At 55.9% G+C, this 27,042-nt stretch overlaps 3 protein-coding genes across 18 annotated transcripts; 2 read left to right on the top strand and 1 right to left on the bottom strand.

Annotated features, from left to right (window-relative positions):
• The first annotated feature begins 1,012 nt into the window (after window positions 1–1,012).
• CD37 (CD37 molecule) lies at window positions 1,013–6,250 on the top strand. Of its 6 annotated transcripts, none has more exons than XM_070558260.1 (8): window positions 1,013–1,270; window positions 1,394–1,462; window positions 2,331–2,455; window positions 2,575–2,649; window positions 3,269–3,373; window positions 4,049–4,285; window positions 4,682–4,765; window positions 5,883–6,250. In XM_070558260.1, the coding sequence occupies exons 1-8, from the start codon at window positions 1,219–1,221 to the stop codon at window positions 5,958–5,960; spliced, it is 825 nt and encodes a 274-aa protein (XP_070414361.1). In that variant the 5' UTR covers window positions 1,013–1,218; the 3' UTR covers window positions 5,961–6,250. The 6 variants fall into 6 exon arrangements, with proteins under 6 accessions (XP_070414361.1, XP_070414359.1, XP_070414358.1 ...); XM_070558258.1 differs by having other exon boundaries at window positions 1,015–1,270; window positions 1,394–1,466; XM_070558257.1 differs by having other exon boundaries at window positions 1,029–1,270; window positions 5,062–6,250.
• A 152-nt stretch (window positions 6,251–6,402) lies between these two features.
• Window positions 6,403–20,671, bottom strand: TEAD2 (TEA domain transcription factor 2). 8 transcript variants are annotated; one of them, XM_008523797.2, is made up of 13 exons: window positions 20,450–20,671; window positions 18,619–18,856; window positions 18,147–18,211; window positions 17,614–17,676; window positions 16,498–16,509; window positions 16,172–16,279; window positions 16,011–16,069; window positions 14,629–14,693; window positions 13,187–13,335; window positions 10,508–10,681; window positions 8,651–8,812; window positions 7,569–7,721; window positions 6,403–7,021 (listed from the first exon to the last, which is right to left on the bottom strand). In XM_008523797.2, the coding sequence occupies exons 2-13, from the start codon at window positions 18,848–18,850 to the stop codon at window positions 6,908–6,910; spliced, it is 1,356 nt and encodes a 451-aa protein (XP_008522019.1). In that variant the 5' UTR covers window positions 18,851–18,856; window positions 20,450–20,671; the 3' UTR covers window positions 6,403–6,907. The 8 variants fall into 8 exon arrangements, with proteins under 8 accessions (XP_008522019.1, XP_008522020.1, XP_070414350.1 ...); XM_008523798.2 differs by having other exon boundaries at window positions 8,690–8,812; window positions 20,450–20,529; XM_070558249.1 differs by having other exon boundaries at window positions 8,690–8,812; window positions 20,410–20,503.
• DKKL1 (dickkopf like acrosomal protein 1) lies at window positions 20,511–25,887 on the top strand. 4 transcript variants are annotated; one of them, XM_008523792.2, is made up of 5 exons: window positions 20,511–20,632; window positions 22,336–22,510; window positions 22,947–23,087; window positions 23,210–23,302; window positions 25,486–25,887. In XM_008523792.2, the coding sequence occupies exons 2-5, from the start codon at window positions 22,355–22,357 to the stop codon at window positions 25,795–25,797; spliced, it is 702 nt and encodes a 233-aa protein (XP_008522014.1). In that variant the 5' UTR covers window positions 20,511–20,632; window positions 22,336–22,354; the 3' UTR covers window positions 25,798–25,887. The 4 variants fall into 4 exon arrangements, with proteins under 4 accessions (XP_008522014.1, XP_008522013.1, XP_008522012.2 ...); XM_008523791.2 differs by lacking the exon at window positions 20,511–20,632 and adding an exon at window positions 21,096–21,801; XM_008523790.2 differs by lacking the exon at window positions 20,511–20,632 and adding an exon at window positions 21,831–22,008.
• The last annotated feature ends 1,155 nt before the right edge of the window (window positions 25,888–27,042 follow it).

Raw genomic sequence — 27,042 nt, forward strand, 5'->3', positions numbered from 1 at the left:
AGCGGATGAGACCTCTCAGAAAAGAGAGAGGGTGCTAGGTCTCTAAGAGAGGCTGGTTTTCCAGGGCCTGGGTGGATGTCAGGAGGGTAGGAACATCCCTGACATTGCGTATCTGTGAGGAATTTGGGACAAGAGTGGAGAGCCTGGGGGGCCTCGGGGAGACTTCAGAGACTGCTGGGTGTGCAGCCCCGGCTTAGAGACAATCAGGTACTGTCAACCTGGATCTAACTGCTGAGGTCCCAGGCTCCATCCTGGCTCCTCTTCTTGGGGCCCCACTGCAGAGGCAGGAAGCACAGCCTGACGCTCAGCTTCCGCTCTGGGTGCGTTGGTACCGCCCAGGCACCCCCCTCGCTCCCAGGGACCTTCCCATTTGGGGCCTGCAGCACTTTCACTTCCCCCAGGTGCCCAGCCCCTGCCCCAGCACGTGGAAGCACCAAGGTCTACACTTGTCACCAAGAACAGGACACAGACTCTGAGAGAGAGGGGCAATGACAAGGGGGAGGAAGGGGATAGATAAACAGAGAAAGGACAGGCATGCAGAGAGAAGGGGCCAGAAACCCAGAGAGGGAGACGATAGAGACCCCGGGGGTGGGAGGGACACAGACTCAGAGAGAGGACAGAGACCCAGAGGGAAAGAGAGAAATAACAACCAACAGAGAAGGGAACAGAGACCCAGAGAGGGGAGGACCAGAGACCGAGGGCCAGGAGGGGAGGACAGAGATGGAGGCAGAGACGGCAGAGCTTAGCAGGCAGTGAGGTCAGAGTGTCTGTGAGGTCGGCTGCTGTCCAGGGCTGGCCTGGGGTCCTGGTGCCCAGAGTGGGCGGCTGCAAGTAGACCAGGAGTGCCTGTGTGTCCCCCAGCCGAGCCATGGAGACCTGGGAGGGACTGCCTGCTGTGTCCTTGGTGCCCACAGATTCCAAGGCCCCTCAGGTACGGGGGTGTGTGTCCCAGTGGGGCAGGTGAGCGAGATAGGGACGCAGACAGAGAAAAAAGCCACCTCATGTGGAGAGGAAGGGGGCGGGGCTCCGCCCCTGGAACTTCCTCTTTCTCTGTGTTCCTTTCTCCCTCTCTCAGTCTCTCCTTCTCTCTCTCTTTCTCTCTCTCTCTCTTACGGCCTCTGTCTTTCTGATTGTCTCCCCTACTGCCAACACCTCTTCCTGTCCCGTCCCTCCCACTGGTGGCTCACCACTCTGTGCGAAGATGTCGGCCCAGGACAGATGCCTCAGCCTCATCAAGTACCTCCTCTTCGTTTTCAACCTCTTCTTCTTCGTGAGTTGCCTCATGGCTTACCCAGCCCGGGCCCCCCCACACACAATCCCCTCCGCTGCCGCAGCCGCCCAGCCTCCTGGGTCCCCCTTTGCCCACTGCCATATTCTCCTCTCCTCTCCCCAGGTCCTAGGCGGCCTTATTTTCTGCTTCGGCATCTGGATACTCATCGACAAGACCAGTTTCGTGTCCTTTGTGGGTGAGGGGGCTGGGACCAGTGGGGTGGGCCTCCCTGGGGCAGGCTGGACACACCCTCCCCCTAACTGGCCTCCTGGGGTCCCCTTGTCCCAGGGAGGCCCTCAGTGCCCCACTCCCGAGGCAGGTCCCAAGCTTTGCTCCACCGCTCGCCTCTGGCCTGCCCGAGCCTTGGCATCTTCCTCTGATAAATGAGTTGTGCATACTAATACTACTACTAATAATAATAGTAATAATAATAGCCATTCCTCGGGCACATCCTACATGTCAGGCCTTGGGTGGATGCTGATTTTTTCACAAACCTTCCCCTCTCTTGAGGTTCAGAGAGGGGAAGTCACTTACTGGATGTCACCCAGAAAGGAAGCAGAAGAGCAGATGTGACACTGATAACAATAGTAGGAAAATAATAATCGGCTAATCGTCCAAATCCTAATAGCTCATATTTACTTAAGTGTTTGCCCTGGGTTGAACACATGTCCCTCCAAACAACCCTAAGAAATAGATATTATTTATTAAGCCCCTAGGCTGCAGGGAGGTTCAAGTGACCAATCCCATGTCACGGAACGAGTCATGGGGCTGAAACTATTGGTAGGAGGAGCTGAAGGAGGACAGAGAGAGTGAGAGCAAGAAGGAGGGACAGAGACCAGAGAGAAGGAGGGATAGAAATCCAGAGAGAGGGGAAAAGAGACCTAGAGAAAGGGACAGAGACTAGGGCAAGGACAGATGCCCAGAGAAGAGTGCCAGGAGCCCAGACAGAGGGCCCCAGGATGCTCCTCCCTACTTGGGTGGCTGCGTGGGTGGGGAACAGGGCTGCCTGCCTGGAGCTGCATGCTTGGGGCCCAATGTCACTGCCTCTCCTCTCCCCCAGGCTTGTCCTTCATGCCCCTGCAGATCTGGTCCAAGGCCCTGGCCATCTTAGGAATCCTCACCATGGGCCTGGCCCTCCTGGGCTGTGTGGGGGCCCTGAAGGAACTCCCCTGCCTCCTAGGCCTGGTGAGTGCCCCGTCGCCTCTCCAACCCTGGGACCACGGACATCCCCCCTCAAATAGAGCTCTGGCAGCCCCTGACACCCAGGGAGGGGCTCGGTCTGATCTCTCCACTCTGCCCCCCAGTACTTTGGGATCCTGCTGCTCCTGTTTGCCACGCAGATCACCCTGGGAATCCTCATCTCCACTCAGGGGGGCCGGGTGAGCTTGTCTTCCCCTCCTACTGTCCCCTGCAGCTAGTGGCGGCGGGGGGGGGGGGGCTTGGAGGGGATGGAAAGAGATGGAAACAAAGACAGGTGAGAGCTGAGATAGATAAAGAGATATAACAGAGGCAGAGGAAGATGGAGAGAAACAGACACAGAAAGAGACAGAAGAGAGAGAGATACAGAGACTGGCAGAAAGATACAGAGAGAGAGAGACAGACAGACAGACAGGGAGAGTCAGAGAGAGACTCACCGACACAGACAGAGGAAGAGACATAGCAAGAGAGAAAGAAATCCAAAGGGAAACAAACAAACAGAAAATAAATAAATAAATAAATAAATAACACGCAGAGAGACAAAAGGCTCCGAGGCAGTGACAGGGACCTAATGAGAGATGGTGGGAGACAGAGGGAGAAACAGAAAGACAGATGGTAGAAACTGGCAGAGATTTTGAGGAACAAAAGCATAGCTAGCCATTCCGTGAGGAACTGAGGCAGACATAAGGATGCTCAGGGACCCCTTGGGGCTGACACACCCGGGGAGTGGCGCGAGTGGGTCGGAGCAGGTAGGGGTGGGGAGGCGGGAAGGGGTCCAGCCTCTCACTCTTGGCCTCTCAGCTGAAGCGGAGAGTGAAGGACATCGTCCTGGAGACTATCCAGAACTACCGCACCAACCCGGAGCAGACTGGGGCCGAGGAGAGCTGGGACTTCGTGCAGTTTCAGGTGCGTGAGGTCCCCACCCCCTGGGACGTGTATCCCTCCCTCCAGCTCTGAGACTGACGGGGATCGGCTCTCGGTCGAGGAGACTTCGCCCCAACGGAGCCCGGGCCCCCAGGTCCAGGACCCTCCTGTAACCCTACCTACGCACCCCACCTCCTGCCATGCCGGACGTGGGCCCGCCCTCAAATAACAAATCTGGCCTCAATGTGGCCCAGTCTCCCAGCTGCCAGACCTTGGAATGGCTCCATCTTTTGCCTCGACAAGACTCCGCCCTCAGGCCCCAGGCCCTAGGGTGACCCCACTGCCTGCCTCGTAGTGACTCTGGCTCCCACGGGCTCACGTGAGGCTCCATTCCCTGGTCATTCATGTGGCCCCGCCCTCCATCCACCTGTCCCATACCTGAGGCTGAATTGCACTGCCCACCCAATCTTCCGTCCACAGCGTGATTCTGCAGCTCCTCCCCCAGCCCCAGCTCGCCCCGTGATTCGTCTCTCCCAACCCTATGTTCCCCTAATGAGCTCTGGCCCCGTCGTGACCCCAGCCCACACCCCACTGCACCCACCACTTAGCCCTCTGCTCTCCAAAATGACCTCATACACATCCCCCAGTCCTCTGATCCCCCCACATCATCTTGCATCTCCCCAGTCCCGGTCCCTCTAACTCTTGTCCCTCTCCTAGCTGCGCTGCTGCGGCTGGTTCTCTCCTCAGGACTGGTACCGCGTCCCCAGCCTGAGCAGCAACGAGTCGGCGGCGCGCCACGTGCCCTGCTCCTGCTATAACTCATCGGGCGCCAACGACTCCGCAACCTTGGAAAAGATCTCCTCCTCCCAGTTCAGCCGGCCTGGACCACTAGCGCGGCAGCGACACAGTACAGACCGTTGCGTGGTCCCTGCCAACGCCTATATCTACAGTGAGGTGGGGAGGATTCGAAGCAGGAACTGCTGGAACGAGGAGAGGCCTGTGGGAGGTGTAGGGCTGCAGGGAGGGTCCCCAGGAGGCCGGGCCGCAGGACTAGGAGAGGTCGCAAGTAGGGTGGGTCTACAAGAAAGAACAGGACAACGGGAGGAGCGGGGTCTGTAGGAGGGGCGGGGCCTAAAGCCAAGGGCTGGCTGAAAGGGCAGGACCTGGAACGCTGATGTCTAGGGATGGGGAGACTTGGACCAGCCAAAGTGGAGACTAGAGAACTCTGGTAACTAGGGAAGCGGGGCGGGGCCTGAAAGAGGGGTGAAGGCTGGACTGAGAACGGTGGGCCCAGGCTTGAGGGCCAATCCCAGAAAGAACTCTACCTTTAACCTTTCCCTACGTCCCCAGGGATGCGAGCGGAGCCTCGAAAAGTGGTTGCACAACAACCTTATCTCCATAGTGGGCATCTGTCTGGGCGTCGGTCTACTCGAGGTGAGCTGGTCCTGCCTCCACTCGCGATTGGCCCTACAATCCCTAGCTGCCCCCAACCCCCGCAAATTGCGCATACCCCCGCTTCCTCTGGGAAAGGCGCATGCGTGATAGGGCGTCAGCCAATCCACGCCTTCGGGCCGCTCGGGCTAGAACCAAGGAGACCTGGCCTCTGTGAGCCCTGATTGGCTGCACGCAGGGAGCAGGCGTTTCCGCCCTCCCTCTCGAGGCTCCCATTGGACTCCTCGGAGTACCAGCCTCCTGCTATTCGCCGCAATATCCCTCTCCTTTCCCCGCAGGTGAGTGTGGCGGGGCTGAGCCTGCTGCCCCCGCGCGGCGCGCTCTGCCGGGATGCCCAGCCGCAGGTCCTGGGGGCTAACGGTTCGAGCCCCGAGCCCGGCCTGAGCGCTGATGGCGGCGGCGGGCGCTGTGGTGCGCTGAGCAGCAGCGGGCGTAGCGGCAGTATGTGGGGTGGCTGGGGCATGGCAGATGCCTGCCCCAACTGGGGGGACAAGGCCCCGCAGGGCAAATTGCCCATGTCCCTGGGGCCCTGGCCGCTTTGGGATCAAGACGAGGAACAGCCTGAGACCGGGACCGGGAGCGCGGGCGCAGAGGTGGAGGCCGAGGTGGAATTGGAGGCCGAGGTGGAAGGGGAGACAGATGAGCCTCCGGAATAAAGGACCCTGGGCTTGCTCTGGATCTCACTCCTTCCCAGACTCCAGACCTGCGCTAGACGCAGCTGGGTTCCCCTTGACCCCTCACTGTTCCCCTTCCAGCTCCTGCTGTGCTCCCACCCTCCCCGGTCCGCCCGCATCTTCTATAGCACCCCCCCCCATGACCTCCTGCCCTTTTACCCTTAACTCCACCACATTCTCCACCTCTCTCATCTTCCCCCCAACTCCTGTCCTTGACCCCATCTTTCACAGCCACGCCAAGTTCTCCCTCTAGCCCAGCCCATTTTCTGCCTGCTCCCTTCTCTGCCCCTCTCAGGACTCCTCCCCGCCCAATTCTCGGTGCCTTACTTTTTCCCCCCGACTTTTCTCCCTCGGGACCGCCACCACCCCAACCCCTCTCACTGGCACCCCCTCGACCTCTCTGACTGCATCTCCTTTCTCTATAGCTCAGCTTCATGACGCTCTCCATATTCCTGTGCAGAAACCTGGACCACGTCTACGACCGGCTCGCTCGGTACCGCTAGGCCCCGCCCTTCCCCCTTCCAGTGCCCTGGGCATTTCCCTGTCCCTGTAAATATTTGTTTAATCCCCAGTTAGCCCCAGCGAGTGAGCTCTCCGCCTCCTCATTCCCCCTGGGGACGCAGGTGTCTGCCTGCCCCGCTGCTGTTACCTCTCCCGGGGGACCTGGGGCTTCCGCCACCAGCTTCCTGCCCCCAAAGATACCTCATTTCCTTAGCTCATCTGTCGGCCTACCACTTCCCACAAGATGATTTTTCACCCAAACCCCAAATAAATCCCCTGTGTTTTGGTAAAATAGCTTTATCCTCTGTCAAAACACAAACCAACACACTTGGGGGGGGCAGCAACACAGTCTAGCCCACGGCTCGTTTAGAAGAGGGGATGAGATTTAAAAGCCTCACCCCACTGCTTGCCCAGCTGAGAAAAAGTCACGACCCTAACACCCACTTATAAATATCTCTTGTTATATTAAAAAAAAACGTATTTCCAGGGCCCACCTGGCTCTGCTCCTGCACAGAAAGGGTTAACCTTCAATATTCGATATTAGGGTCACAGGATAGGGTGGTAAGGAGAGGCAGATTGGGGAAAGGGGGGCTGAGAAACAGAGAGAGGGACAAGCCAATGTGTACAAGGACCCTCCGAAACATCCGGAAGAGAGGGAGGAGGGTGCCTCCTGGTAGAGACTGAGAACCCAGTGCTGTAGTGAGAGTTGTCTCATTCCGGTCCCCAGTCCCTGATGTTCTGGAGTGATCTGTCCTTTCAGATGCCCCTGTGCGGTCCCAATATCAGGATGCGTCCTTTCCTCTCAGTCCCAGCTGGGTCAACTCGCCACCCAGCTTTGAAGGTCCCCTCTAGCAGGGAGCAGCCCCCTCCCCGAATAAGCATGAGGAAAGCTGGAGGTCCTTCCTGGGAGGAGGGTATTCCAGGAGTGGGCCACTCTGGGGGCGCCCCTTCAGTCCCTGACCAGGCGGTAGATGTGGTGCTGGGCGCCCCGCTCGCTGGTGGAGACCTCAAAGACGTAGGCAGTGCAGAGCAGCAGCTCCTGGGTGTCCCTGTTGGTCACCACCTGCCAAGGAGGCCAGGAGAAGGGGGTGATGCTTGGAGGGCAGAGCAGGGCATCACGGGTTACCCAGGAAAGGGGTCCCCACCATGTCGCATTCCCCAAGTAGAGGGGATGCCCAACATGTCAGGTTCCCCATTTGAGGGTCGGCAAGGAGGGACCTCAAATCAGATGATGTATCATGTTACAGGGTCAAAGGAGTCCCCACCACATCACATCCCCCAGAGTTAAAGAGGATCCCACCATATCACGTTCCCTGGGCTAAAGTTAGGTTCCGCATGAAGGGGGTCCCCTAACCTGAGGACCCACTGTGGGGTGTCCTCCAGGTCAGTTTCCCCAGCGAAGAGGGGATCTCCTTAGATGAGAGAGCTGTGGAGTCCCCCCCACATCAGTTCCCTGCGTGAAGGGGTCCCCTGGGTAAAGAGGTAAAGGTCTATTGTGGGGTCTCCACTGTGTCAGTTCCCCAGGCAAAAGGGTCCCCGGGCTGAGGGTCTGTTGTGGGCACTCCCCTCCGCATCGGGGCCCCTGCCCCGGCCCAGCCCCAGGGCATCACCTGGAGGATGGTGAAGTTCTCCAGGACGCTGTTCATCATATAGCGCTCGGGCAGCTGCCGCAGCTTGTGCAAGAAATTCACCAGGTACTCGCACATGGGCGAGCGCAGCAGGCGGTACACGAACCTCCCGTCCTCCAGCTGGGCACGCTCCGTCTGAGCCGGGGGACGGGAAATGGGGAGGACAGTGACTGAGAGACACAGGGGTCGCCCAGGGACCGAGCCACGCTCCATGCCTCCACTCCCCACTGCCATCTTCCCTCCATTGCCCCATCCGCAGTGACCAGAGATGGGACCCTGCACCCTCAAGTATCCAACTCAAGATCACTGTGCCAGGCCGGCCTGGTGGCATAGTGGTTAGGTTCGTACACACTGCTTTGGCGGCCCGGGCTTTGCAGGTTCAGATCCCAGGCGTGGACCTATGCACCACTTATCAAGCCATGCTGTGGCAGGCATCCCACATATAAAATAGAGGAAGATGGGCACAGATGTTAGCTCAGGGCCAATCTTCCTCAGCAAAAAGAGGAGGATTCATGGTGGATGTTAGCTCAGGGCTAATCTTCCTCAAAAAAAAAAAAAAAGATCACTAAGCCTATAAACCAGGGACCTCTCCCGCCCCTCAAAGCCATGCTCTGAACCTTCAGTGACCTCCAAATTCCTCTGACCTCCAGCCCCTCAGATACCCAAACCCTCCAAAGACCCCTCCGTGAGATCTCCAAACTCGGTATGACCTCCGAACTCAAGTTCCCTCGAGTCCTCAGCAACCGCTAAATGTGACCCGGAACCTCCTTGCCCCGTGGACTCCTCCAGATCCATAAGGATCTTTTGAATCTTGGCGACTCTAAATCTCTGTCCCACACATTACTTTCGTATCCCCAAAGTGACCCCTACATGTGGCTTTGGAACTCCATATTAGCTCTAAGGCCATGCATTAAACCCCCAAAGAGGCTAGGATGCCCGCCACCCCAGCATGCAGACCCCCAAATGCCTGAGCTGTCGCGGCTGCTGGTCCATTTCGTCTGCACCCTCAAAATGGCAGGTGGCTGGGCGCTCAGCCGCCCAGAGCTCCACCCGTCCAGCCTCACCTCCACCTTCTCCACCACCTGCTTGCCAAAGGAGCAGACCTTGGAGGAACAGGTGAGGGTCATGTGCTCCAGGCTCTCGTACTGGCTGCTCACTCCATAGAAGCCGCCGCTGCTGCCGCCGGCCCCCACCTCCTCACCACTCGGGCCCCAGTTCAGGTCCGCCTGGGGGATGGGGAGGCACAGGTGAGCTGGAGGAGACATTCCTTAGAAACAGTGGGAACTCTGCCCCACGGCCCGGTGCCTCCCATCACGCGGCAGGTGCCCCCGTCTCCTCCTCGGCGCTCCAAGTCCCCACCTCTCCACGGGCTGGTTTCTGGAGAAGACCCACCCTTCCATCAGCGTTGGAGAAGTCTACGTCCCCAAAATGGTCCTGGCCCTCCCTCCCCAGCAACCCCCACTCCTCCCACCAAAGGAGCCCTGAAACTCAACTTTTTTATCCAGAAGCCCCCAACTCAAGAGCTCAGCCCCTTCCAAGGGGCTGGTTACCAAGGAAGCAGTTACTCCCTAGCAACCGAGGCTCTCCCTGGGAGCCCCTCACAACCCCCGCTGCTAAGGCAAGTGGCTATTCCTGGCAGCCTGGCGGGGTCTAGGGAAGCCTGACCCTTCCCCAGAACACTCTCCTGGGTCCTTTCAGCTGATTCTCAGAAGTCAGACCCCTCTAGGACCTCAGTGGCCAGGTGGGCAGACAGTCCATTAGGCCAAGTGGAGCCTAACGAAGCCTAGGACCTCATCACACCTGTGGTCCGAGCCCATTGGTCATCTTCTTGGGAGGCACGTCTCTTCCTCTTTCTAACGTTAGCTGCTAACTTGACCAGGGCACTCTCTGGGGTGGTTTAGTCCTCTCCTCAGAGGCCTGACGCCATCCATCACCCTGGCAACAGGGCCTCGGGAAGCCAGACAAATCCAAAGACCTTCCCAGCCACTCCCCTGCATCCGTTCAGACGCTGGGCTTCCTAAGGGTCTAGAACTCTCCAGACCTGCAACCTGGTGAGGCTGTCTTAAACCCTCACGATGCCTAAGACCTCAGCAGCGCATCCCAGAGCCATCTCGGGCCCCCACCTCACACGCTAGAACACTTTAGAAGCGTGGTAGCTATGGACCCAGCAAAAAGCCTTCAGCAGACTTCCTTCTCGGGAAGTCTCGCCATGGCCCTGGTTACCACAAGAGTTACACCCCCTAAACCTTCACTGCATTTACTGAACCCCCATAGCATCACTCATTGTGATGGACATGAAACCAAACAGGCCTAAGAGAGACCCAGGGTCAACCCTCTTATTCACAATTATATACGTAGCACCTGGCCTTGGGCCTGTATGTAGTAAGTACTCAGTAAATGGTTGTTAGATAAATACAAGATTTCACAAAACCACTCCTTGGGTCCTTCCACCGCTTCCTCCAGGCCAGACATTCTCCAGCAAGAGTCTGATGGAACCAGCGAAGCCTTGTCCTCTGGGGACCAAACTCTTCAGGACTCCATTGCTAAGGGGAGGGAGCCATTCCTTAGCAACAAGGCTTGGTGTGGTCAGGTGGGGCACAGGGAAGTCTGAAATATTGCAGGCCAATCCCCAGGGCCATATCAGTCACACCTCTGGGTGTGGCAAAGTCTAGTGGGATCCGGGAAGTCAGAGTCCTAGGCCTAGGCCTGCAATGGTCCCAGCCATCCTGCCCTGGGGGCAAAACTCCTCGTTGTTCACAGGTGCTCCTCCTTGTTGCAAAGGGGGCTGACACTGTGCCACGAGGATGGGAAGGTCCAGGCTGACCTGGCTGGTCCCGAGACTGTCTCCCTTAGAGTCCAAGGCCTTTGCTGGGAGGCCACGTGATTTAGGAGCCCTTTTTGTTTTTGGTGGCAGAACTCACCCAGAACTTGACCAGGAAGAAGGCGTGGGGGGGCCCGCGATCATACAGCTCCCGCAGACCGCCCTTTTTCTCCGGGAATTTGTCATAGATCTGCCGGACATCCACACTCTCGAGGGGGGGCGCTCCAGGGCTGGGGCAGTGCTGGCTGATGTGTACGAACAGGTGCCTCTGGTACTGAGGAAGGTCAGCCGTGGATGAGGGGCGGGAGATGGGCTGGACCCCCGGCCCTCGACGCCCAAGCTCATCCCACACCCCTGTCACCACTCGCACAGCTCCTCTGCGAGCTGTTCCACACTGTCCACCCAGACACTGGGCCCGACTTCCAGGCACTGCCCCTACTCCCTTCTGCCCTTTCACTCCCACAGTACCTCAGTCCCCCAGCCCTGTCTCTACTGACCAGATCTCTGCCCTGTCCCCTACTCTCCATCCCCACAGCTCTGTCTTCTCCCACTGTCACCCCAGCCTCCTCGCTGGCCTCCCAGCCTCCAGTCTTTCCTCTCTAGTTCATTGCTCAAATAACTCCACAGCTGACCCTGGCCCTCCTCTGCTCATAATCCTCCCATGGCTCCCCAGTGCCCTCAGGACAAAGCCCACACCCCCTCAACCTGGCCCTGAATTGAATACATGAATGTTCGATCAATGAATGTTCCATCAGTGGGTAGATAGATGGATGGATGAGAATCCACACAGTCCACATCGAGACTTCCTATCGATTCGCATTCTTATCACTTCTTATCCGTAACCTGAAAATCTTCCCCATCTTCTCTTAATACAAATCTTCCCTCCATCTTTCCAGACCCAAGTCCATCCAACTCTGCCTCTTCCTAGAAGCCTCCCTTAGATCAAAATCAGATAGGATCTCTCTACCCTACCTTTTCCATGGGTCCCCATCACCCTCAGGAGAAAGTCTGGGTCCCTCACCTTGGCAATGTTCCTCCAGAACAGGCACCTCCCCGCCTATCTGCAGCCTCACCAGCTCCCACCACATTCAATTATTTGTTTCTCTGAAAACTTGATGCTGTTTCCATCTCTATACCTGAAACATGCAGTTCTACACATGACAAACTCCTACATAACCCTCAAAGCCCAACTCAAATGTTGTCATCTCAGGGAAGCCTTCACTGACTCCCCAGGCAGAATTACTCCTCTGGACACCCACAAAAACTTGAGCTTCCCCTATCTCAGAGCATACTCATTATTCAACAAACATCTATCAAGAGACCTACTGCATGCAAGCACTACTCTGGGTCCCAGGGCTACAAGGCAAAGTCCCTGACTTTATGGAGCTCACAGTCCACGGGCAGAGACAGAAAATTTCAAAAATCATCCCATGGGTAATACGAATTTCAGAGAGCGATGTATCCTATGGGAAAAAAATCCCAATAAAGCATGGTAAGGGGGTCAAGAGTGATAGCAGCTGGTATCTTTTGTAAGGTGGTTTGGGAAAGCCAATCTGAGAAGATAAAATCAAGCAAAGGTCTGAATGAATGGAGAGAGAGAGTGGGGACATCTGGGGAAAGCACATTCCAGGTGGCAGGAACAGCAGATGCAAAGGCCCTGAGGCAGGAGTGGGCCTGGCATGTTTGAGAAAAGGCATGGAGGCCAGTGTGGTCAGAGCAGAGTAAGCCAGGGTGAGAGGGCAGGAGGTAAGGGCAGAACAGGACCAGAGGTCAGATGGTGCAGAGCCATGTGGGCAACTGAAAGGACTTCAGCTTTCGCTCCAAGTGAGACGGGAGGGCTTTAAGCTGATCTTACTTGGGTTTTACCAGGACCACTATATGCAGCAACTGGTGTTTATGTGGCTGTGGCAGAGATTGCCATGTGTTCACCAACCCCAGTTCCCTTTCACACAGCTAAACTACATTTCCCAGGCTCCTTTGCAGTTAGGTATGACCACGTGACTAAGTTCTGGCCAATGAGATGTGAGCAGATCTGATGGTTGCCACTTCCAAGCCAGACCCATAAAACCTGCTGCACAATTATTGACTCTCTCCCTTCCACCATCTGCCAGCCAGATGCAGAGAATCAATCCAGCAGTAGATTCTGATGCCCTAGAAAATGGCAGAGCCACCAAATGCAAGATGCCCAATTTTCCCAAATCACTATGTGGAAGGCTCCTGCTGGACACCCACATTGAAATGTTACATGAGTGAGAAACTTCTGTGATGTGCAGTCCCTGAGTTTTGGGGGTTATTTCTAACAGTCAGCCCACCCTGACTATTATGGCATCTGTCTCCACCCATCCTAGGCCAGGGAAAGCTCAAACCTAGAAATAAGATGTGTTTTTCCAGGTTCCCAGTATCCACCACAAAGCCTGACGCACAGTAGGCACTCAAAAAATGTTTGATGAATGAATGAACGATGCCCTGGGGAGTTTCTCTGACCTTCCCAACCTGTAACCCCATGATCTTCCAGTTCCTTTATGCTGGTAGTTTTCAAAGTCTGGTCCCTGGACCAGCAGCATCAACATCACCTAGGAGTTTGTTGGAAATCCAAATTCTCACCAGACCTACTGAATCAGAAATTCTGAGAGTGGGGCCCAGGAATCTGTGTTTTAACGAGCCCGCCATGTTATTCTGATTCATGCTAAAGTTTGAGAATCACTGCTTTATGCTTTCCCTTCCTATAACCCTCTCTATCCCACAACACCCACAGTGACTATCTTGAAATTGCACTCACAGAGTCTACTGCATCTGGCGGTTCCACAAAGGCTGAGAACTCCACCAGCTGCAACCGGGCAGTGCCCAGGGCCCGAGCCTGCCAGGCTGGGGGTGACGGGGCAGGTGGGGGCAGGGCAGGAGGTGAGAGGGCTTGGGGGGGCTCGTACCCTAGAGAGAAAGAAAAACAAACAATAAAAATTCTTAGTTCACACGCTCCGCTGTGGCGGCCCAGGGTTCGGATCCTGGGCGCGGACATGGCACCGCTCGTCAGGCCACATTGAGGCGGCGTCCCACATCCCACAACTAGAAGGACATGCAACTAAGATATACAACTGTGTACAGGGGGGCTTTGGGGAGATAAAGCAGAAAAAAAAAAAAGATTGGCAACAATTGTTAGCCCAGGTGCCAATCCTTAAAAAAAATAAAAAATAATAAAAAAAATAAAAATTCCTAACATTTATAGCATATATCAAGCATTGTTCTCTCTTGCCTGCCTCTGCTTAGAAGCTGAACAAGCTAAATACTCACTTTCCCAGCCTCCCTTGCAGCTAGAGGTGGCCATGGGACACAGTCCTGGCCAATGAGATGTTAGGGAAAATCTGCTGGGGGGGCTTTTGGGAAGGAGTTTCTTCCTGAATGAAAAAGACAGAACTTTGGGAAGAGAAAGCTTTTGGCCCTGACCAAGTCTGCTTGGGACATGATGCCTGGAGTCAAAACAGCCATCCTGAAACAATAAAACAGAGGACAAGGGACCTATAGAGACACCGGTCCTGATATTGCTGAGCTGCTGAGCCAGCACAGAAGCAGCCTACCTCCAGACTTTTTGTTATGCGGAATCACTAAAGCCTTTACTATTTAAGGCACTATTAACTTGGGCTTTCTGTTACTTGAGGCCAAAAGCATTCCTAACTGATGAATCTGTGGAACCTGAGAGTTCTCTTTCACTGATACGACTTCCTAGGACTACATCAGCATGAACTTCTGGAAGCCATCTCTGCTGCCAGGTGGGCAAAGCCTTCCAGGGAATGAAGCCAGCACAGAGGAAAGCAGAACCAAGCAAGTCTTGATGCTACCATTTGAGCCCCTGGATCCAACCATGCCTGGAGCCATAACTCCTGAGATATCAGTTACCCAAACTAATAAATTCCCTTTTTTTTTTTTTTTGGTCATCTGGATTGATTTGGGTTAATGTCGCTTGCAGCTGAAAGAATCTTGACTAATATACCTCTCCAATGTGCTTTAGGCTAGCAAGTGGCAGAGCACAGACTCTGTGTGTTTGGCTACAGAGGCCAAGCACTTAACCACTACAAATTCTGCCACTCATCTTTCCATAACCCTGCACGCCCTGCCTCAGAGCTGGAGCTCAGTAAGAATGTGTCCCCTGATGAATGGCAAGTTGATGGAAAGGTGGTTGGGGTTGAAGAGAGAGGGGAGACAAGGGAGATGAAAGCAGGGTCTTACCTGGGAGGTCAGTAGATGGGGGAGTCAGTGACAAGGAGAACGGTGTCTGTGAGAATGGCTTCACACTGAGCGAAAAAGAAGCTGGGGGTCAGCAAGGTGGAAAGCTGCTAACTGTACTAGCTAATGTTTACTGAGGGGCCGTGACATGCCAGACCCCAGGCTAGCATATTATGTGCACAAATTCATCGAGGTCTCACAGCTTAGGAGGTAGGTGCGATTACTGCTCTTCTCATTTTGCACAGGAGGAAACTGAAGCACACAGGGGTCAACTGACCCCTGCCCCCCAAATTCACACAGCTGGGCACAGTGGAGCCTGAGCTTGAACCCACGTGAGTCCCAACCACGAAGCCTGGGGTCTCGATGAGGACATCTTGGTACCTCTCACAAAACAGCAGAAAGAGAAGAGAAAGGGGGTTTCAAGAAGTGGGGGGAGAGCACAAAGAATAGGAAATTCAGCGAAAGAGGAGGCTGAAGGGGCGGGAGGGTGGGGAGAAAAGGAGCGGTGGTCTGGAGATGAGACATCAGGCCAGTTTCGGGATGGAGTGGCAGCACAAGAGAATCGAAGGCAGTGCTGTCCAACAGAACTTTCTGCCATGATGGGAATGTTCTATATCTGTGCCACCGGCCACACGTGGCTACTGAGTACATGAGCTGTGACTCCTGAGCACGAATGTGGCTGGGGCCCTCCTTCCAGCTCAGCCCCTTCCCCTGCAAACCTGAGGCTCCTTTGGCCACCAGGCACTTGTTCTGACCAGTCCCTGTGTCCCCACCCAGCAGCACCTCCTCAGCGAACTTTCTTGTCTCACAGCCCGTCACTTCACTGTTTCTCTGGCAACTCCCTCAACACTCCTGCCTCACTGTCCTGCGGCCACAGTACCCTTCCCACGCCCAGCCAGGATCCATCAGCTCCTCTCTAGGCTGAAAACTACACTTCCCATGAGCCTCTGAGGCCCAGATAATCTAGATGGGATCCCACTATCCCCAAGGGTGATCTCCAGGCCCCTCACTTCATCAAGTTCCATCCTGAGCTCATTTCTTCCCCAAACCCGCTCCTCCCCTAGGTTGTACACTGTCCCACCAACCCCAGTTATGAGCCAGCCCCTCACTGTCCCTGCCTCCTCCCTCCTTCTCAGCTCGCATCATGCTCCAACGCCATCCCGCCTTCTCCTGACTCTCTGCCCTGTCCTCTCCTCACTGTCCCACTCAGACCTAGTCCTCTTCTGCGGACCACCACCCCAGCCTCCTCCTTGGGATTCAGATGCAGATAGCCTAGCTCCAGAATCTATGTTCCCAGGGCAGCTGAGAGCCAGAAGATGGGGTGAGTAAAGTCTGTTAGGGGGAGTGGAGGTGGGTGCCACTGAGCCAGAAGAGAAAGTACTTACTCTGGAACATTCCAGGGGGGCCCAGAGCCCCCCGGCCAAAACTGGAAAATCTCAGAGGCCTGGAGAAGAGAAAAAGAAGGGGAGTCAGTCAATTGTTCTTCTGTTGAAACTGCGGCCCCACCCCTCCAGCCCTGAGCTTCACAACCCCCAATCCAGACCACCTGAGGACCCGCGGGACCCAGTTTGGCCTGCAAGGAAGGTGCTGAGATGAGCTGGGCCGAGGACATGGTGGCCATTGTCTGGAAGGCCTTGTCCTTGGAAACCTGGTCCTGGAGGAAAAGTTAGAGGTCCATGTTAATGGGGAGTCCCAGTCGACACAGCAAGGGTGGGTCAATGACGGGGTCGGGCCAGCAATGGGGAGATGCCGAGTTGGGGAGTCAAGGCGAAGGGTTGGGGGAGGGCCCAAATCCCTCTCGCTACAGCCCCGGCCCCTCCTCAGGAATGTCAGGGGTAAGGGACAGGGTGGGAGGATGGGCAGGGGACTTACCACATTCAAGGCCTGCCCGTGGGGGTGGGGGAGGGTGCCAAAGGAGGAAAGAAAACACGACTTAGGAAGTGAGGCCCGGACTCTGCCAACTTCCTGCCCTCCCAACTCCTACAGCCCCATCACCCTGAGCAGAGGAACGAGAGGAAGGGGCAGCAAGGATGAACATGGAGCCGGAAGTAGAGGGGCCACCCTAGAGGGGAAAGGGAGTTCCCAAGCCCAGAATAAAAGATAGTAATGAGAGTTTCTAGGTCAAGAAAGAGCCGGAAGTGAAGGTTTCCGGATGCGCAGGCAACAGGAAATGAGAACTTCAGACCCAGAGGGAACAGGCGGCAAACATTTCCTAGCCTGGACGGGACAGAGGGGGAAGAGCAAGGTGGAGAAAAGACGGGAAGTGAAGGTTTTTAGGCAGAGAGAAAGGAAGGGGAGACTTCTAGGCACATCCCCAAACCAAAGGAAGACGCAGATCCCACACCCAGAAGGGTAGAAGGTGAGGGTCTCCGGCCAAGAGGGAACAGGAAATCCAGAAGATGAAGAAGAGAAAAGAGATGTAAAAATCTCCAGAAGGAAATGAAGGCTTCTGGGCACGGAAGGAATAGGCAGGCCACACAGGGGCTGGGAAATGAGAAGATGAACCAGAAGGAGAGGAAGAGGAGATCCACACAGCACAAGAGGGAAAAGGCAAGGAGGACACCAGGAGAGCAGGAGGAGGCGCGGGAGGAGGAGAGGGAGGAGAGACAGCAGGAGCCAGGAAAGGCCCCACGCCCCACCCTGCTGGCCTGTGCTAAGCTCAACCTCCATCCCCCTCTCTCTGCGGATCTCTCCCTACCCAGAGTCTCCAGCCACTGCTGAGCCACCAGCCCCACCTTGGGTCTCTGCTCCCCGGCTCTGTCTACTTCTCTGTGTGACTCTTGCCCCATCTCTGGGTCTCTGTCCCCCACCCCGAGTCTCTCTGTCCCATTTCTCTAAGTCCCTGTCCCCCTCTCTCTGGGTCCCTGTCCCCCTCTCTCTGGGTCTCCATCCCCCCCCCCGGGGCTCTGTCCCCCTCTCTCTGGGTCCCTGTCCCCCTCTCTCAAGGTCCCTGTCCCCCTCTCTCAGGATCTCTGGCTTGGGCCCTACCTTGAGCTTGGACTGGATTTCCCTCGATTTCCTTCGGGCCAAAACCTGGATGTGACTAGAGACCTGGAGGGAGTGATGGAGAAGCAGATTCAGGCCACAGCCACTCGCCCCTTGAGTCCCCTCCCCCTTCCCTCCCTTTAGGTGCCCCAGAGCTGCTGGAACGTGAAAGACGACAACATACAGAACATGCCAGCCGTCTCAGGAGCACGCTGACACGGACGTGTCCACAAAGGCTATCCCTTTCTCACCAACACTGCTGATCTTCCCCAGACCCAGCACATCCGGGTCCCCTTTCCCCTCCGCATCCTTCTCTCTTTGTCTCTTTTAGTCTCTCAAGCTTACTCTCTGGTTCTAACACAACTGCTAAAAGAAATGTACCAAAATTGGCACAGTCTGCGCATGCTAGCAGACCAGCCAGAAGACAGACAGAAGCACAAAGCCAGATCCTCCTTGAACCTGAACTTGCCCATACTGGGCTGGCCCTGAGAAGGCAAGCCTGCCCCACACAGAAGCCCACAAGCCAGTCCTGAGACCTGTTTGCGAGTTCGGGTCTTCCCCGTTCTCAGCTTGATGTAGCGGGCAATCAGTTCATTCCGACCTGAAGAGTCAAAGATGGAACAGAGTTAGACCTTTGGTAGAACTTCCCAACAGAGGACACTCGGGAAGAAGAGAGAAGCAACAGTTCCCAGAAGTCTGCAGCAAGCTGGGCTGCAGGTGTCCTCAGCTATATGGGAGAGGAGTTACGACCACAGGTTTTGGAGCCAGCCTGCCTGAGTTCAAATCCCAGCTCTGCCACATGCTAGCTCTGTCACCCTAGGCAAATCACGTAACCTATCTGTGCCTCAGTTTCCTTCTCTGTGCAAATGGCGATGCTAGCTCCTACCTGAGGCATTGTGAGGATACCATGTGCTTTCACGTCAACAATGTTTAGGGCTCCATAAATGTTGGTCATTACTTTTATTATTCATCCGTGGGGGCTAGGACAAAAGAGAGGGGTGGACTCACCATACATCTTGCCTTCATCGGACAGGATGATTTTCCGCCGGCCGCAGGGCGGGTAGATGGCCAAGGCCTCCTGGAAGCTCTGCTCGATGTCCGGACTCCAGACACCCTCTGCATCTGGGCCCCCGTCTCCCCCAGCCCCCTCGCTGCCACCGGTGCCCTCCTCACTTCCTTCCTCACTTCCTGTCCAGCCGCTGCCATCATCTAGGGGGGCCCCAGCCCGGGGTTCCCCCATCTGGGCCTGGAGGAACACAGAGGTCAGCAAGTTTCCCTGGACCCATCCAGAAGGACTTCAGGGCTGGGAGTCCAGACTGCGGGGTCTGAGGGAGGAGGGGCTGGGGCCCGGACCCCTGGGTCTGAGGGAGGAGGGGACTGGATTTCTGGGGAAAGTTAGGGTGAGAATGTTCCCCTCTGTGTTTGCAGGGGAGCCTGGCTTGTCATGAAATCTTGATGACCCCAGGTAATGCCCAGGGCCCATGAGGGCCAAACCTTTGGGAATGGATTACTGATTTAAAGAAGACAGGAGTCAGGGCCTAGTCGCTGGAAGGGGGTTGTGGGTGAGATCTTCTCAGTCCCACCCCAAGAACAGGTGGTAGGATGTGAGCAGCAGCTGCTGGAAAAAAAGGAGGAGGGGCACAGGCCCTCATAAAGCTGAAGGGGATCCAGAGAGAGGAAGATAAGACTCAGAGAGAAGACTGAGTCCCAGAGAGAGGGGGAGAGAGACTCAGTGTGGGGAGTCAGAGAGACAGAGAGAGGGGGACAGAGACTCAGTGTGGTGGGTCAGAGACCCAGAGAGAAGGGGACAGAAAGCCAGAGAGAGGCGGACAGAGACTCAGGGCAGAAACTCAAGCCGAGACCAGGAAAGACCCGGAGAACCACAGGCTGGGGGGCAGGGCCGCCCTGCCATCAGGAGAGCCAGAACAAAGGGCCCAGGCGTCCCCTCCCCCAGTTTCCCACAACCCCCATCAGGGGAGGGGCTGGCCGGCGAGGGCGCCTCCCCTCCGGCCCCAGACCCCGCCCCTTCCCTCCCCTCCCCCTGCGCCGTGGGCTCGGATCCAACTCAAGTTCCCAGTGACTTTCCGGAGGCCGGGCACAGGGGAAAACTTTTTCCAATACAGTTAGATCCCGCCTCCCTGGCGGCTCCACGTCTTCCACAGCTTTCCCAGGACCCCGGAGTCCAGGCCCCATCCCCCTCCTCCCTCGGACCCCGGACTCCCGGCGGAGACAAAGACCCCAGGCCGAGCCCAGTGGCGCCGCGGCGTTCAGGACCCCCATAGGCCAAAATCCCAGCCCAGCTCTCCCCCATGTGGCCAGACAAAGGCACAGAGGAGCCGGGTAAGAAAAGTCTCCCCTAATTTCCCGCCCCAGGCCCCAAACTTCCGAAGAGACAAGACTGAAGATCCAGGAAGACCCATAGCCCTCCGTCTGCCACCCCGGCGGCCTCCTTTCTCCGTGAGGAGGACCAGGAGCCCACAAATGGCACCCGCAAACCAATTCGGTCAGAAGCACGCACGGGATCGTTTCTCACTTGAAACCTAGACCGCCGCAGAAACTCACCCCCCAATACACACACCCGCCAAAGTCTCCAGCCCCTCACCCACTCCCCTGCGCACACTCCCAAACTCAGACCCATCAACAGACACCCCGACTCCAGCGCAAGTTCCAACTCCACACTTAGACTAGTCTGAGCGCAAACTCGGGCCCGCCGGCCAAAAGAGGACTGCCAGCCATTCGGAGTCGGTCCCACAAACACCTCCACTCGGAACGCGTAACTTCCCACCCCAACTCACACACCCCAAAGCAGGATCCCCGACTCCCGCCGGCGCCTTCCTACCTCCCGGCCTGGGGCTGGGGAGCCGCGGGCGGGCGGGGCGCTGCGAGGGAGAAAGTTGCCCGGGAGCTTTGTTTGGGAAAAGTGGGAGGGACCGGAGGGGGGGCGGGCCCGGGCGCCGGACAGAGGGAAGGGGGATCCGATGGTGACAGTTTAAGCGAAGAGTTTTGCTTTCGCAAAGGAGAGGTGAAGTCTAGCTGGGTCCGGATTCGGATGCTTGGGTCCCTGGAGGAGGAGAGAGGATTGCGGGTCTGGACTCCCGGGTCTGAGGGAGGAGGTTGATGAGGGCCAGGAAACCTGGATCTGAAAAAGGAGACGAGGGGTCTGGACTCCTGGGTCTGAGGGAGAAGGGGGCTGAGGGCCAAGATTCCTGAGTCTAGTCTGGAGGAGGAGTCTGGGGGCCTGGACTCCTGGGTCTGAGGGAGGAAGAGCTGGGACCCGAGACTCCTGGGCCTGGGGGTCTGGACCCCTGGCTCCCCTCTAGTGTGTTGGGGATGTGGAAGTGATACGAACACAAAAGAGTCTTTCCTGTTCGGCCCCAAGTATGTTTTTGAGGTTTGAGATATGAGGATGCGTTTTGATTGATTTCTTTGACAACACAGTTTCTTTGTGACCTCGCCAGAGTTAAGGGTCGCAGGCAAGACGACCAGGACTTTATTGGAGGTCCATGGAGGTGCACACTCCCACACCCGCACGCACTAGTGGACTAGAGGTGGCGCTGTCCCAGGACCAGGAGAGAGCGTCGGTGCCTGAGGGGAGGGGGGCCTAGGGCAGGCCCTCTTGGGTCTCTTAAAGATGAGAGGGTGGGTCTTCAAACTCACGGGACTAGAGGGGGCTGGGGGCTGGAGTCTGGAGTCCTAAGGGAGAAGGACTGGATTTAGGGTTTCCGGAGAGTGTGGGGCTTTTTAGTGGAACCGAAGAGGGCTCGGGGTTCAGGGTCCCCACGTTGCCGTCTGTTGAGCGCATTAATCCTTTCTTCCTGGAGAAGACTAGAAGAGACACGGAGAAACTCTCGGAGATAAATACCAAACTAAGGAACGGGTGAACCAGAAGGACTGTTCGGACTCGAGCGTTTCACGAGCAGAGGGAGCCAGGAATGGAACTGAGGGCGCTGGGAGCAAGATCAGGGGCACAGGGGCGTGGCCTAGGCCCGGGGGCGTGGTCCTAAGTCAAGGGGCGTGGCCACCTGCGATTGGCGCGGGACTCCGGCGCGAGGGCCAAGATCAGAAAATACAGGCGAGGCTCGGTCTCCAGGGCCGAGGTCAACCGACAGGGGCGTGGTCTGACGATGGGGATGTGACCATGCAGTGACCGCGCGGCGCTGGTTTAAGGGGCGTGGCTAACGAAGGATAGAGGTGTGGCTCTGTCCTTAAGGGTGTGACCGTCCAATAGAGGGCTCGTGGGTGAGGTCAGCAGATGGGGGCGTGGTCAGATAATGGGGATGAGGCGAAGGCTCGCGGAGCCCACCCAACGCTCCAGGTGTCCGGCCTGGGCTCGAGACCAAAACTGGACTTAACAGTCCGTGGATGGCCGGAGTCTGAGAGTCCGGTGACCGGGCTGTGGTATAGCATACAGGTGGGGCCCAGAAGAAGGGGCAGGGCGTGGGAGAAGGTGAGGGATGAGATCTGGGTATGAATGTGAGCGAAGGAGAGCAGTGAGACCTGTGAATGAGGCAGAGCCCACAAGAGCGGGGCCTGACCCGACGTAGGGGATGGGAGTGGAAGGAAAGGGAGGGCGAAGATGGGCGTGGTGTGGGGGAGTTGCCTGGACAAGGGGCGGAGCCTGGGCCAGGGGTAGCAAAGGGGTAATTGTCTTGGGTGGGGGGGCTTGACCGCTGAGGGGGCGGGGCCTTGATAGGGGCTGGGACTCTGACCCTACGCGTGCCACAGCCTCCTGGCCCGCCCCGCAATGTGGCTTCCACTGGTCCTGCTGCTGCTGCTCCCCTCTGCCTCCGTGCCCCCCTCCACTGCAGCCCCGATCCGCGATGCTGACGTCCCGGAGAGCTCCTCGGGTCTTCTGGGCCTCCAGAGCCTACTGCAAGGCTTCACCAGGCTTTTTCTGAAAGTGAGCGATGGCAGGGTTTGGGGGAAAGAAGAGGTACAGAGAAGAGGGACGGGGGCAGATGGAGACTGAGGGATGAGGGGGTTCAGGGAAACAGTGGGAAACAGGTCGCGGCCAGAAAGGACAGACAGGAAGAGAGGGAGTCAAAGGGACAGAGGGATAGGAGGAACAGAGGGAGATGGACAGAGACAAGAGACTGGAGTGGGGAATCAGAACAGAGAGACAGTAGGACAGCCGAGGAACGGGAATGGGAAGGTAATGGGACAGAGAATAGACAGGACAGATGGGGGGTGACGTAGTCAGGCCCTAAGGGTCAGAGGATGGAGAGGGTGGGAGTTGGGAGGGATACAGCCAGGCCTCGAGGGCATCCTGGCAGGGCTGCAGATGTCCTGGAGAGTCCTGAGGTCCAGCAGCTCACAGGTCCCTCCTCCGGCCCCAGGATGACCTGCTGCGGGGCATGGACAGCTTCTTCTCTGCCCCTATGGACTTCCGGGGCCTCCCCAGGAACTACCACCAAGAAGAGAAACAGGATCGCCGGCTGGGGAACAACACTGTCTCCAGCCACCTCCAGATCGACAAGGTGCCTATGCTGGGAAGTCCCTCCTGGAGTCTCCCCACCATCCTTCATGCTGCAGTATCTGTCGGGAAGAGGGCAGAGGAGAAAAGTAGCTTTGCTCTCACTCTCTCCTCCCGTCCTCACAGGTGACCGACAACAAGACAGGAGAAGTGCTGATCTCCGAGAAGGTGGTAGCGGCCATCAAGCCGGGAGAAGGGATCTTGGATGATGACCTGAAGGTTAAGACATGCCCCTCAAAATTGTCCAAGCCCCAATATTTTCTGTTGTTTAGGACGAGGGGAAGACGAGTTGACTCCCCGACTCCGTCTGTGTGGGACTTCCTCTTCTGGGCCTCAGTTTTGTCATCTGTCAAAAGGGACTTAACCAGCTGTCAGAAATGAGGTTTACAATCTCAGAGCACATCCCAACTCGCTTAGTAAACCCCAGAGGGTTTGTCAGCGCCAAAGTGTTTTGTAAACTCAAGGGTGCTCTTAATTCTAGGTGTTTGATAAGCTTCACCTTCCTAAACCTCAGAGTGCGTTTTTATGAAAGCAGTCTGCAAACCTCAGGCTACCTTTTAATCTCTCTCAAAGTACTTGCTAAATCTCTCCCTTGTAAACGTCCAAGTGTGATTTTTAATTTATCAACCCCAAATGCTTGTGCAGCTCCCCTTCCTAAACCTCTGAGTGATTTTAACCACCAGGTGCATCTTTTTTGATCCTAAAAAGTTTTAAGAACCCCCAAGTGCTTGGCAAACCCATAGGGTTCTCCAACACACACACCCAGTTTTTTATTTTAAAAATTTCAAATTTACAGAAAAGTTGGGAAAAATAGTACAATAAGTAGATCTGTGTTCCCCTGTTTGTAGAGCAGGTTTTCTCCACTCAGCTCCTGATAGGTATAGAGAAATAGGGACTTTGTGTCTGTGCTCCGTGACTGGCACCTGGCTTGATTTCCTATGTTGCAAGATAAAGGCAAGTCATTACGCTTATCAGTCAGCTGAGTTGGTACTTGGCACCAGTGGCTCTTGGGGCTGGATCTTTTCTTATTAGGGGGCCATCCTGTGCATTGGAGGATGTGCATTGTTGACAGCCTCCCTGCCTTGACCCACTAGATGGAAGAAGCATGCCCACCTCTGCCAGTTGTGACAACCCAAAACCTGTCTCCAGACTTCAGTCGAGAACCACTGACCTAGATTCACCACTTAACATTTGACCACACTTACTTTATTTTGACTTTTTCATTTTTTGAACCACACGACAGTAAATTATAACATCGTGACGCCTCACCCCTAAATCCTTCAGCAGCTGTCCCCTGAGAATAACGCATTCTCCCGCGGCACCACAGTACCATTTTACACCTGAGAAATTTGACGTTGATAGCAAACGATTGCTGCCATACTCGTTTTTGAGGGGTGCCCTCCCAAAGTGGCACAGACTGGATGGCTTAAATAGCAGACACTTATTGTCTCAGAGTTCTGGAAGCTAGGGGTCCAACATCAAGGTGTCAACAGCTTTGTTCCTTCTGAGGCTGTGAGAGAGAATCTGTTCCAGGCCCCTCTCCTACCTTCTGGGGGTTTGCTGACAATCTTTGGCGTTCCTTGGCACGCAGACGCATCATCCCCATCTCCGCCTTCATCTTCACGTGACATTCTCCCGATGTGCATGTCTGTGTCCAAATTTCCCCTTTGCATAAGGACACCAGCCATATCAGATCAGGGCCCACCCTAATGACCTCATCTTAACTAATTAAATCTGTACTGACCCCATTTCCAAATGAGATCACATTCTGAGGTGCTGTGGTTAGGACTTCCACATATGAGTTTGCAGGGGGGACACAATTCAACCCATAACAATCTCCCACAGGGCATCTCAGACCTCAGCTTATTAAAATGCAGGCTCTGATTCAGTAGGTCTGAGGAGCGGTGGGGCCCGCTAATTTGCATGTCTAAGAAGCTCTCAGATGATGCTGATGCCGCTGGTCCACAGCCCACATTTCAAATGGCAAGGGCCAAATAAACATTCAGCCTATATTCAGATGTCCCCACTGGACCCAAAGCTGTCCATGGGAGCTGATTTGGTTTTTGATCCAGGATGCAATCAGGATCACACATTGCAATTGTGGTCTTGAGCCTCTAGTAAAGCCAAGAGCTTTTAATCCCGAAGTGCTTTGTACATTTCAAACTGCTTTCGAAAACTCCAAACTCTGTATTCGATCCCAGCGTATTCCATAAACCTCAAGAGTATTTTTAATTCTAAAGCACTTATAAACCCAAGAGTTTTGTAAACCACAAAGTGAGATTTTAGCTCCCAAAGTGAAGTGTCCTGTAGGTGGCAAGGTGGGTTGAATATGCCAGTGGGGACTGAGCATCTTGAGGTTGTCATTTGGACCTCCAGAGGGTCTCCTTGTCCCTTCTCCCCAGGCACACAAGATAGAGGAGAAGGAGGCCATGGTGCCTGTGCCGAAGGCCCAGGACAGCTTCCACCAGGAACCCCATCCCCGAGTGGCCTTCTGGATCATGAAGCTGCCACGGCGGAGGTTCCACCAGGATGCCCAGGAGAGTGGCCGCTGGCTCAGCGAGAAGCGACACCGCCTGCAGGCCATCCGGGATGGGCTCCGTGAGGGGACTCGTGAGGACAGCCTGGAAGAGGGGACCCAGAGCTCCTACCATGCCAAGCTGCCCCCTCGCAAGACCCATTTCCTGTACATCCTCAGGCCCTCCCAGCAGCTATAGGGGTAGGAACCGGGGGACACTTGCATGTACCCCCACCAACAGACCCCACCCCAAGCACCATATGGAAATAAAGTTTTTTTCTTACATCTAGCAGCACTATCTCCTTTTGGGATCTGTCCCCAAGCCTCAGTCGACCAGGCCGTTGCAAGTCTCCCCAACCCTAACCTTGAGCATGACCTCTGCCTGCACCACCTCCTCTTGCCAAGGACTCCAGGCTCCGTTTCCTTATTCAGACGCTGTCCGTCTTCTGACTGAGCAACTCTGCCACCTCCAGCCCAATCCATCCACTCAGTTCCCGACCCTGTCACCTCCAGCCCTGTCTGCCCTCCCACTACCAACTGTCGCTCCAGTCCTTTCTGTTCACTCAGCTGCTGCATTAGTTTCCTTTCACTGCCGCAACAAATGACCACAAACATAGCAACTTCAAACAATGCAAATAGATTCCCTCGCAGATCTCCAGGTCGGAGATCCAGGATGGCTCGGCTGGTCCTCTGCGCACGGTCTCCCAAGGCCAAAATCAAGTGTGGGCCAGCTGGCTCTTACCCGGAGGCTCTGGAAAGAATCCCAAGGTCATTCAGGTTGTTGGCATGATCGCACCCCTGCAGTTGGACTGAGGCCCCTGCTTTTCGCTGGCTGTCACCTAATGGTCACCCGCCCTTGGCTCCTGGAAGCTGCTCTTCGGTTCTTGCATGTGGACCCCACACCTCAGATCTCACACTTGGAATCTCTTCACTTGTCCTTCTGCCCCATCTCCACGTACCTTCCTCTTCCTCTTCCAGTAGGAGAAAGTTCTCTGCCTTTGAAGGCTCATGGGAGTGAATTGGTTGGGCCCACCTGGACGACAGATTTCACACCTTCCAGGAATCACAGGGTGGTCATCTTTGGGGGGCCATTATTCTGCCTACCACAGGTCCAGACCCTGTCACCTTCAGCCTCCAACTCTGCATCTCCAGCTCTGTCTGTTACATCCACACCCAGCTTTCTTCACTCTCTCATCCTTATCTTCTCACTCCCTGACTCTCAACTTAGTGCTGACTCCATCTCCGACTTGCTCTGTTTCTCTCTCCCTTTGTCCCTCTGTCTGTCCCTCCATGCTCATCCCCTCAGACTCCATTTCTGCCAGCCAGGCCTGATGGCTCAGCCAAACCTGAAAGCTCGCAGACCCTGTCTTGGGTGTCCCACCCGCTTTGCCCTCATCCCCAGAGCATCTCCTGTTTCCTCCGAGACTCCTCCCTCAAGACCCAC

The sequence above is a fragment of the Equus przewalskii genome, chromosome 9, assembly GCF_037783145.1.
Source record: "Equus przewalskii isolate Varuska chromosome 9, EquPr2, whole genome shotgun sequence".
NCBI classification, from domain to species: domain Eukaryota; kingdom Metazoa; phylum Chordata; class Mammalia; order Perissodactyla; family Equidae; genus Equus; species Equus przewalskii.